This window comes from Phalacrocorax aristotelis, chromosome 1, assembly GCF_949628215.1.
Source record: "Phalacrocorax aristotelis chromosome 1, bGulAri2.1, whole genome shotgun sequence".
In the NCBI taxonomy this organism is placed as follows: Eukaryota; Metazoa; Chordata; class Aves; order Suliformes; family Phalacrocoracidae; genus Phalacrocorax; species Phalacrocorax aristotelis.
The window spans coordinates 12,548,487-12,560,103 of NC_134276.1; the positions used below are offsets into that span (position 1 = coordinate 12,548,487).

Below are 11,617 nucleotides of genomic sequence, written 5' to 3' on the forward strand. Positions count from 1 at the left end.
ATAGCAGCTGTTTGCAGAGTCATAAAGTGGCCAGACCTGAGAGCAGCTCCTTCTTGCCGGCAGCCACAGCTCAGGGCAGGTCCCCCAGCACCCCTCCACTGGCATCACTGTCACTGCTGCTCCCTGGAGACTCTTCTCATCCGTCTTGGCTCTTGCTTGCTGCTGTATAAGTCTTTCTTGCCCTGCCCACCAGGGGCTTGCTGTTCCTGTCTTCTTCCAGTAGCTCTTCTCAATTACCCCTTCTCCAATTTAAAAAAGAAGTTATGTGGATTATGACATACTAATGCTGGTACAAGTGAAAGAGCATTTGAGAAAATACGATTAAAATTCAAGTGAGGGTAAAACTAGGACTAGAAAAGGTTTTGTTCTCTGGGCTGGCATATAGGGACAAACCAATATATTAAGTAACTGGGATGGACTGTTGACAAAGTCCTTGTCTTGAGAGTTCAGGCAGTTCAGTTCAGTTTTGGCAGAAAATTTCTCTGTAACTTACACACTCCTTAATTTTTAATTGGTTTTTTTTTTGGCATTGTAATCAGCAACTGCATTTTGGGTTGCCATAGTTCTCAAATGCCTACACCAGCTCACGCTAACAAGTTTTAAGAAGAAAGATTCTCTGACTTCACATCTCACCTGTCAGCTTTGAGAGGAGACTTTGGGGCATTTTTTACTATTTATACCTTTTGTTTTATGAGCCGCAACCCTGCGATGAATCATGTTGCTTCAAGGTGCCCCAACTTTTTACTTCAGCCGTGTCTTCTCTGAGTTATCAAAGTTATATCTACTGAAACATTTTCTCATCACAGAGAAAAAAGAGCTTTATTTTCTCATTTTTACTGGAGTCATCAGAACAGACAGCGCACAAGGAGACAGCGAGCCAGAGTACCCTGTGTTCCTAGCTTGGTGGTAACTGAGTTGAAATGGCAAATCTACATTATCACTTATGCATGAGCTAGGACCGAAAAAAAGCCTTAGACTTAGCATTGCAGGCTGATCATGCAGGGCTGGCAGAGGTTTTGACTGAGAATGAAGATGACAGGCACCTGTGATGTCCCAAAATGCCATTCACAGACCCAGGGCTGTGCTTCCAAAATATTACCTTCCTGCCAGGGATTTGACAATATTTGAAGCATAAGTGGTGTTTTTTTGCAGGAGAAGGCTTGCAGCCATTGCTCCTAAGGGTTACTCCGTATTGTACTCTTCCAGGAAGGAGCTTCCAAATGCATTACTGCACCAAAAAGCAAAGACTGCAGCCCTCCCCTGGTATGTCTAGTTTCCCATAAGCAGAAGACAAGTATCTAGAAGGAGGAAACATGTTTTGGAAAGTGGAAGCAGTTGCTGCAGCCCTTGCTCAGGTGTGCTGGTACTGCACCCGGGAGCCGCTTTGCCAGTGGAAGCTCATGGTGTAGACATGAGAAACAAGACACGGTTTCCCTTTTAACACAGTCCTGTGCACCATGGAGTGTAACAAATCTCTTGCATTTTTTTACTGGAAAAAAAAAATTTATTTCTGACACTTCTCCCAGAGCTTCATGCCTCTCCCCCTGGTGAGGGCTCATTCCATCCAACCTCTCCTAAGCTGAGGGCTGGATCTCCATCCTCCTCCTCTTTCAACTAACAACAAAAGGAGCTTGGGAAGGCTGCATGTGCTGCTTAGGTGCTTTAATTAAGTGCCTGTAACTGGGTGGGATAAATCCTGCCTGGGTAAGTGCTTTCTTCGCAGTATAGATGCTTGTCAGCATCCCATGGGAGCCCCCCTGCAGTGCCTGGGGATATTCTGCCCCTCAGTCAGAAAGTTACCTGCTGCACCACAGAAAGCATCTCCTGAGGGCACATGAGAACTAGTGTGCCAGATGAGACAGGCATAAATCCATATCTGGGCTATTTTCCCAGCTGCTGTTTTAAATAGGTTACATGTAGCTAGGTTACGTGTCACTTTTTTTCTGCTTGTATATATAAATCCTCTGGTAATAACTGCCTGTCCATACCAAGCACTGCCCAGCCACGTGATGGAGTCCCAGCAAGAAGAAAATAATTTAAAAGCTTCATTGCTTCTTTTTCCTACCAGCTTTTTTTCCTACCTTTTCCCTTGGGTTGGGGTATCCCATTAAATGCCTGCACATCCAGGGAGCAGCCAGATCCCTGCTTCTGTTAGCATGGTCCAGAGAAGCACGTGCTGGGCTTGCACACATGGTCAACCTGCCTGTCCTCCTGCCACATAAGGGATTCCCCTTGCCCGTGTCAAAAGACATGGGGGCATCTTTGTGAGCTCCAGAGAAGACGTGGGGAAAAAAGGTCCAGTAGCTCCCATACCTGGCAGGAGGTGAATATCTCGCTGTTTCCACCTGCAGAGGCAGGGCAGCTACCAGGCAAGCAGCCTCCCAGAGCACAGTGCCCCAGCCCTGATGGAGCTGGTGCGGGAGAAGGAGGAGAGGATCCTGGCCTTGGAAGCCGACATGACCAAGTGGGAGCAGAAGTACCTAGAGGAGAGTACGATCAGGCACTTTGCCATGAATGCTGCAGCCACAGCTGCAACAGAGAGGTAAGATGTTGCTGCAAGCGGGCAGCTCTGTTCACAGCAGAAAGAATGGGGGAATAATAAGGAATGGGTGTTTTCTTGAGGCTGGATTTTGTTTGCCTTTTCCTGCTGAGTCACACTGCCAAGGTTAATGCTCCTCTCTGTGGTGTCATGCTAGTGAGATACAGTAGTCAGTTAAGACAGGATTTACCCCTCTGACCAGGTCCAGAAGTTGATCAAATCCAGGTACCAGACTCCAGCCATGGCCTCAACGGGAAAGTCTCAGGCTGCCAAATTGCACAGCATAGGTAAGGCAACTCCTGCACCAAAGGAGCAAGGAGGGACTGTTGGTATATGGCTGCATCCATCCCACGGTCTGCAACGTGCTTGTTCAACCTAGTTTTAAAAAGCTGTAATGAGGGAAATTTTGTGGCCTAAGTCCCCTGTTCCACAGCTTCATTAAGCTTCAAAATAAAAAGGTTCTTCTGATAGCTAAGCTAAACCTCTTTACTGCAAAGTACCTCAATTGATTCTTGTGCTTCCCAGGAGCACATAATCAACAACAGATCACTGTCGATGTATCAGCCTTGTAAATATTGGGAGACAGATAACCCCTGTTGTGTCTTCCCTGGCCTGAACTAATTTACTTCCTTCAGCCATTCCTCACATGTGCTAGTGTGAACCCCTTCCCATTCCTGTTGCGTTTGCCTGGACTGTCTCCAGTTTGCCTGTGTCAAAGCATGGTGCCCAAAAGCACACAAGGCACTGCAGCGAGGCTTTCCAGTGATGAGGAGTACAGAATAATTAACTTCTTGCCCCAGTTTCTTAGAAGCCAAATCCCCTGAAAACATCCTAAAAAGAGATTTCCCTTTGAAATGCGGTTAAGTGCATGACTCAGGATGATCGTTTTCTTTTGCACTCCAGTCTAGGCAGCAATTCCTGTGCTATTTTTCACCTTCCAGAGTGTGCAATTTTGTTTCTTATTTGTGATGTAGTCTTTTTGACTTGAGACCATTTCCCCAGAGTGAGTCAGACAGTGGGAGTCCTTCTGATGTCTGACCCTGTCCTCCAGGATGGCTGTTAGCCCCATGGGTTTTGCCCGTGATTTTAGCATGCTCTCTGTTCCATCAGCCTGGTTGTTTAATGGTGTTAATGACTAAACCCGAGCCAAGAGTAGACCACAGCAAGGCAACCCAACACCAGGTAGCTGTCTGCTTGATAGGCAACCATCAGTAGCTTGCTCTTTGAGTGTGGGTTTGGGCTTTTCTTTGCAAGGACCAATCTCACTTGCAAAAGCTGCCCTCGCAGTCTCAGGAGCCCGACTCACCATGTTGAACCACTTTGCCAGGGACGCCTCGGCCCCGAGCCACTCACGCAACGGCAGCTATGGCGAGAGTGCGCTGGAGGTGCGGGGCTGGCAGGAGGAGGAGGAGATCGTGCAAGCCAACCGGCGCTGCCAGGACATGGAGTACACGTAAGGGGCTGTCATGCCATACCTGCTTGTCGTGGGGGTTGAGCTGGGTTCAGATAGAACAGGATGCCCTCTGTTTCCTTCATGGATGCATGGAAAGGATGGGCTTAGCTTCACTTTGACTTTTGCTCTTCAGCATTAAAACAGGGATTAAAGAGTTGCTGTTGTTAGATAACTTCCTCCTCCCTACCTTCGGTTAAACCTTCTCTGTGCCAAAAATGACCTTCTTGCAAAACAGAGTCTTTTCCACTATTAAAAGTAGGTTGGCATGTGATGAAGCTGAATGCTTGTTTAATCTCAGTGAAAATCCCTCTCTGGAAACAAGAGCATCTGGTCATGAAAGCTGAAGTTGTAATCCCACTCCTACATAATCAGCAATGCAAGGGCTTGCCTTTGCCTCACTTCGCTTCTTGCCTGCTTATTGCTCTTTCTAGATGCACTAAGTTTCCCGCATATAAGTTGTCGATGGTCACATTGGCATTTAGGAACAAACCTGCCAAATTTAGCACCATGAGTACTGCGAAGAAAAGATGCATTTACAAGTAGTAGAAGATATAACATAAACTCTTTTGGGCACAGTCATCAAGAGTAACATTCATTGTTTCAGATTCTTCTCCATTTTCAGCACACAAACGGACATGTGGCTGTGTAGTTCAATAAGCGTTAGACCTGGGCAGTATTTTTAATTCAGACTTTTTTCCTGATGAAAAGTGGCTTTTTGCTGAGTAAAAATCCCCTGAGAAAGTTTGTGTATTCCTCTAGGTTTTTACTGAAAAGCTATTTAAAAATCTGTTCTTCAGTGTTGGCTTCCCCACAAAAACACCAGTCTGCAGACACTTTTATAAAACGGTGTGTTTGTTGCTTGTGGAAAATATCAGTGATTGTTTTTACTGGGTTTGATTTTTGTTTTCCACTCACAGATGCAAGCTAATCCTGCTTCCAGTTAAGTAATGGGTTTTGCCATTGGCTTCATTAAAGATAGATTAGGATCTTGTGTTTTTGTTGCAATTTAGACATCTGATTATGAAAACTAACGCCAACATGAAGTTACTAGCTATCTCCCTTGTACATATAGGTTTTCCAGATGCAGCATTTTAGCCTTCACTGCTTCACAAAATGCAGCTGCATTGGACTGTATATTGTACATCACAGTCAAGCTAAAGTCATCTGGCTGTCATATTGTACATGTACAATTATTTTTTTTTAATGTGGTTTTGTAGTCTTTTGGTATGATTTGGTGTTAATCGTTCCTGGAGAAAAGTCTCAAATAATCCGTTTATTTTGTGACTCGAGAGTCTTTGGGGTCTGCGTGAGAGAAGTAAGCTTAGCTCAGGTCTGCACACTCTGTGCTGATCATTTCTGCAGTGGTGAGGGGGAAGCAAGAGCCCAGCCCAGCTGTTAGGGAAACTGAAGGGAACCTTTATGCTTGCTTCAGCCGGTCTTTACTCCAGCTGACAACAGACCCAAATCATGGGGTTAACTCAGCCTGCCAAAGGAGGGTTTCCAGATTTGGCCCTGATGTATTACAGGGGTGGAAATAGCCTGTGTTTTTGTATTCTGGTGAAGGTAGCAATCTGCAGTGCAGCCAAGATATTGCCCTCATTGCTCCTGCTGCATTGGTAAAGCCACAGCAATAGATGGGTTCAGTTAACCCTGCAGAAAAGAGTTCCCAGATTTGGTTTAATAGCTAGAAATGCTGCCTGTTTCAAAGTGCATGGTTATCCTCAGAGGAACTGGTGGGAGCTGCCTTGTCTGAGTCACTCAGACCTGGAGGGGACAGAGCAGCAGGGCACATGTCCAGGGACCAGGGACCTGTCCTGCTGCCCCAGCATGGGGAGGGCTGCCTGCTTCTTCCATTCCTGTAAGCAAGGCGTTTATATTTTGGCAGAATAAAAAATCTCCATGCAAAAATAATTGAGAAGGATGCCATGATCAAGGTCCTTCAGCAACGGTCACGGAAGGACCCCGGGAAAGCCGACAGCGCCAGCCTGAGACCAGCTCGGTCCGTCCCCTCCATCGCCGCTGCTACGGGCACGCATTCACGCCAGACCTCACTCACCAGCAACCAGATAGCTGAGGAGAAGAAGGAAGAGAAGATCTGGAAGGGAAGCATAGGTGAGCTCAGTTTTTACTTAAGCTTTGGCTCATCCATCACTTCATCCTAATCCTCCTGCCTGAGTTTAGCAAAAGTGTCCCTGGCCATGGCACATGCTGCCCCGATGACTCATTTCCAGAGCACTTTCCGTGGGAAGAACATGTGTCCTTGTGCTGAAGTCAAAAATTAGTCATTTTTTAACCTTGCATTGCATCTTAATTATATCTTTAATCATATTAAATCGTTCTGCACTGATTATAGAAAGCCATAATTGGGGGAAAGCCTACCAGAAACAAGCAGATGATGTTTGTAACTTTGTGAGAGTAAATAACAAATTTGGGCTAGAAAAAAAGCCTAGTTAAACAAGAGGGTGAGCATCCCTTTGGTAGGAGTGCATGATGTAATGTGGCAGCTAAATGGGAAAATGAGTGCAGGACTGTGGTTTGGGGCTGCATGGGACAGGGAGTGTGGAGATGTGTGAGGCTCTGCTGGGATGAGCATGCAAAAGGGGATGCAAGAATGGGTGGCTGCTCTCAAAAGGCTGGTTTTGTACGAAAGTACTATGTGGATGTCAGGAGAAGAGCAACAGGTGGTGTCAAAGGGAAAAGCTAAGCCGAGCTAAAGGGCTGGGGACATATCCAGACCAGCGCCTTGTAGCTCTGGGGTGGGATGGGGGGGCAGCACTTACATTTACGTGGGGATATGACTGAGCGTTGCTTGTTTTCAGGACTGCTCTTGGGGAGGGAGCACCATGACCACCCATCAGTACCCTCGCTGCCTCCTCCGCTGCCCTCCTTGTCCTGCATGCCCGTTCCGGCACCAGCAGCCTCCCACACAAAGACGGGCAGCAAAGACAGCAGCACCCAGACAGACAAAAGCGCTGAGCTCTTCTGGCCCTCTGCTGCTTCCTTCCCTGGCCGTGGACGGCTGGGTACCACTCCATTGCACAGCCCGGCCCCACGGCCCCCAGGGACACGAGTGGCCAGCGAGAAACTGGGTGAGCTCTGCCAGATCCCCACGTCAGTGTGAAACACCAGGACCCCCAGGGCTGTCAGCAGAGACACCCCAGTATTGGTGGAGGGGGGTGATGCCTTCACAGTTTGTAAGGTGGTGGGGAGGTTTCTTCAGGGAAACCAAAATCATAAGGAGAGAACTTTCCAAGGTTTCCCAGTCTGGCTTTGCAGCGCTTCATGCTCAGTAGCTTCTGTAAAGTTCCACTTGTCTGCAGCAGGCAGTTTACAACAAATGCAATTATTCATGCCACCAAAGATAAAAAGACAGTTTTACACCTTGAAAATACTCCACAGCGGCTCAGGCCCTCAGACCCTTCTCTTTTTTTCAACTTAAACCATGGTTAGTGAAGGCACCATTTTCTCCCTAATTTTTAAAGGAAATCTGGGGGAAGTAGTAAGGAGAAAGCAGAGATTTTGAGGGGGAAGTGGTAAAGAAATACAATTTCAATTATTTTTGAAAAGTGGAAACTGCTGGTTTGCAGCAAGGAGACATTTATTTTACACACATTATTTTGAAAAAGCCAGTTTCCTACACATTCATCTTGTCTCAAAAGCAAGCCTTCACTCTAAACACATGCCATGTATCATTAATAGGGCTGAATATCACTGATTCCTTGAAACTCTGTATTACTGTGTTTTGGGCAATCTGAATTGGAATTTGTTTCCAGGAACTCTTAAAATAGCCTTTCAAAGCTATTGCTGCTTGTAAGAAATTAAGAGTTCTCTCTGATTTTGGCTTTTGGGAACTATGGTGATGAAGATAAACACCTAACAACATCTCTCATACATTTTGATAATTGGCCATATACATTCTCTTAGCCCATCCCACTAGCAAAGTAATACATTTTAGATGACACCACCTACCTGATTATTTGTGTACTGCCTTTGTGATGTTTTAAACTCCTAAAGTTTGTACCTGATGTAGAATAGGAGCATACGTGTGGAGAGCTACCATGGATCAGACAACAAGTAGTAACTTGGTACCAAATGATGTAAACCTTTCACAAATGGCTGTTTCTCTCTAGGGCCACAGCTAAAGAGGTACTTTGGTTTGTATCTCTTAAATACCATCTTTATGCCTGCCCTTGGGGTCTGTGCTCACCAACACACCTGCTGTCATTGCACAGGCAATTCAGCGTGATGTTCCGAGCCTCCTGATCAAATCTGGCTTTCAGTATGTGGGACATACAGTTAAGATGTGTTCCACCACTACCCAGAAAAAAATGGATTTATATTTGCTTTGAAAAATTTGCTGTTGAATTTGAGCTGAAGACCAACTTTCCCCCCTTCTCATTGCAGAGAACTCAAACCACGGGAAGCTGCCTGACAGCAAAGGCCGAGTGAGCAGCTTGCTCCACAAGCCCGAGTTTCCAGATACGGACATGATGGAAGTCCTCATCTGAGCAGAGGATGGCGCCTCTGGGGTTTTGTGTGCGTACAGCCAGGTGCAAGGTGGTCCTCCGTGTGCCAACCTTAAAAACTAACCCTGAGCATTTGAACAAAGACAGAGGAAGTTTGTGCCCAGAATGAATCTTGAGTCTGATATGTTGAGACTTTGGACCAAGCAAGAAGTCAAGAGCACTGAAGAGGAGTGATGAAATGAACGTCTGGGATTTTCTGAGCAGAAAGGGGCATTGAAAACTGAATGTGGCATGAGAAGGGGATCGTTGAGGGAAAAGGAAACTGCATTTTCTGGTGTAAAGAGAAGGTAGTAAAGTTACAGACTGGGTGCAAACTGCCACTTGTTTTCCTGCCTCTCTGCAGCCAGGACAAGGGAGTGAAATCCCATCTCTTTTGAGGCCAGAGGCAGTTTCTAAATAACCAAGGAGAAACTTGCGTCTTCTTCAGATTCAGTTCATTTCTCTAAAGTATTCACTGCTTAATTTCAGTGAATAATTGGTCCATAGATGTACACAGCAGGTTCTTGTAAGTATTTGTTTGAAGTGGTGTGGTGTGGTTTTCCTGGGCAGGCAGGTCAGGTGCCTCTTTCCTGGCTGGACAAGTGTTGCTCTTGGAGCTGGATTTACAGTGCAAATATTCCTGTCTTGCAACCTCCAAACTTGCCAAGTCTTCTTTTTTTGGTAGGAGCAGTTGTTGGCTGGAATTCCCATGGAAGATGAAAGTAGAAGGGGGGAGGAGGACCCTGCTGAAGCAATGCCTTTTGTAAGGATGGGAAGGTTTCAGGATGGAAAGCTGGGGGAGGATCCCAGCAGCTCCCCAAAGGGCTGTGCAGTGCAGAAGCTCATTCAGAGCGGGGTTGCATGGCTGCATTTCCAGTGGAGTTAAGCTGGGCTTGCATGTGAGATCAGAAGATGCCTCTAACTGTGCACTGGTTCATAGTAGTGGAAGAACCAGTGTGCTTGTGGTAAGAACAGCATTTTTCCGTATTTTCAATGCCTACAGCCAAATCCTACCTTCCTTGAGTATATGAACCTGCCATTCAAGCTGACATGGGACTGGGCACTAAGGGGTGTAGGATCAGGCTGGGAAGGGTTTAACTGCAAAGCAAAGCATGAGCATCATCTGTTTTCTGCACTGAGCTGCAGTTTCTTTTCACCTCGTTTTACCCAGGATGGAACATTTCTAATTTTTAGCTTAGTCCCTGATTTCTGCACGAGGTCGCAGCTATCTTTGTAAGACAGCCAACTCACCAGCAGCATTAATCATGGCATACCATTTGCTTCATGCATTGCACATGCTGATGAGGAAATTTTCCTCTTGGAGGTATTCTGTATTGGCTTTGGGGTTCCTGAACCTTGTGGTGCACTGTTATGACGTTAAGACCTTGGCTTTGGGAAAAGGGGTGATGGGATTTTATGTGAAGCTTCCTACAGTGGAAAATTGATGGGTGCTGGAAGTAGTCATGTGCTCAGGGCTGGCTTGAGGTCACCCCTTCCTGCAGGTATCGGATTAGAGCCCTCGATTGTGAAAACACCAGGCACTTTAAACTCTGCTTTTGCTGAAAACTGAAGTCCTTGCAACCTCAATGCCTGCAGGGGCCAGGGCCCTGCGCTCAATACTGCCTGGCTGATACCTTTTTTTTAAAACAAAATTGCTATGTTAAATCTATGCACTTACTTTTGCGTGTACATAGAATTAGACATATGTCAGTGTTGCCCTCGTTCTGATTTTTGCACTTGTTAAATGAAGTAGGCGTAGGTAGGTTGTGCGGACAAGCAAACTGTGTGTTTTGAGTATTAGAAGCTTTGCATTGTGAAACCAAACGTGTAAAACCCTTGGACGTGTTACACAGCTTAATATATGCCTTGTAAAATAATTTTTTTTTCTCTAAAGTTAATTTAAAGGTTGTAAGTGTTTGCATAAAGGCCGGGCCTGCGCATGGCAGCAGCGCTGACCCACCTCCGTAGCCCTTCCTTGAATGTCTGTGGTTGGAGCGGCGCAGGAGGAAGACAAAGCAAGGGAATACAAATAAAATAATGGTGAATGTTTCATTTCATCATTTCTCATAAAGAAATAAGGATACCCAGGTGCTTAGAAGTTTCTAAGCATTTTATTACCAGCTGTATTATTTCTTTTGATTAAACTATTTAATTTGTGTACAGGCAGACAGCTAGGCATCCCACAGCAGCAGTGTTGGATCAGCATGTGTGATGTGGCTTTCAGTTATGTTTGGTAGTGGTGCAGCTCAGCTTCTCCAAGTCAGCTAGAGTACAGCACTCCTCCTCCTCGTGGAGACCACAGTCTCTTGAGTTTCTGGTATCCCAAGGTGCATTTACAACCGATGCTGCCCCAGATTCATGGTGACATATAGGAAACCATTTGTTAGAGACTATGGTGTAGGCAACTCCTTTGCTTTTGGAGTCGTGGCTCAGATAAACTCGAAGATTCATTCTGAATTACGTTAAACTCAAGAGATGTTAGTTTTCCTAGATGAAGGGTCTGGAGGACCAGTGGGTCTTCCCCAGGCCTGAGCACTAGCAGGACTTGCATGGAGCACTACTGCCATAAATCAGCCCTTCTCAGCAGAGCGGTGAAACTCCATTTGTGCTGGTTTTCCCAACTCTGTGAACTCTTCTGTGTTTTGAGAAACTGTGCTGTAGCCATTCCAGGTGACGTTGGTAACTAGTTGTAAAATACTGTCATTTTTTATTGTTGTTGGTTGTATAGAGAAGTTGGTGTACAGTGTTGTACAGCTGGAAGGTTATTTGTACATAGGGGGGGAAATGAAGAATGTTACATGTCACCCACAGCAAATACTGATATTGTTGGTCAGCCAAAGATTTCTTACTCTTTGCTGTTTAAACTTGTGCCTTAATATTGTATATAATAAATGTATAAACATGTTCCTTTTCTCACTTTTTCAGTGTGAATATATTCAGTCCCCAAGAACAAAGGACTTTTTAAACAATTCTCTAAGCTTTGCACAAATTCTCTAAGCTTTTTTCTCGGTTAAGACTGAGAAGTGATACCTTGGCACTTTAAGGTTGCGTCTCCTCTGTTTTTCACAGCTGTTAATGAAAGTCCCCACAGCAGGTGCCACCAGTAGGTGTACGTGGGCA

General features: G+C 45.7%; 1 protein-coding gene across 2 annotated transcripts in view; it reads left to right on the forward strand.

Annotated features, from left to right (window-relative positions):
- AMOTL1 (angiomotin like 1) overlaps positions 1-11,401 on the forward strand; it is a 61,366-nt gene extending 49,965 nt beyond the window's left edge. For both annotated transcript variants that reach the window (XM_075081509.1, XM_075081517.1), the window contains 5 exons: positions 2,352-2,542; positions 3,867-3,992; positions 5,878-6,104; positions 6,812-7,081; positions 8,397-11,401. In XM_075081509.1, the coding sequence (XP_074937610.1) occupies positions 2,352-2,542; positions 3,867-3,992; positions 5,878-6,104; positions 6,812-7,081; positions 8,397-8,500 (918 nt within the window). In that variant the 3' untranslated portion in view covers positions 8,501-11,401. The remainder of the gene's footprint in view (positions 1-2,351; positions 2,543-3,866; positions 3,993-5,877; positions 6,105-6,811; positions 7,082-8,396) is intronic.
- The last annotated feature ends 216 nt before the right edge of the window (positions 11,402-11,617 follow it).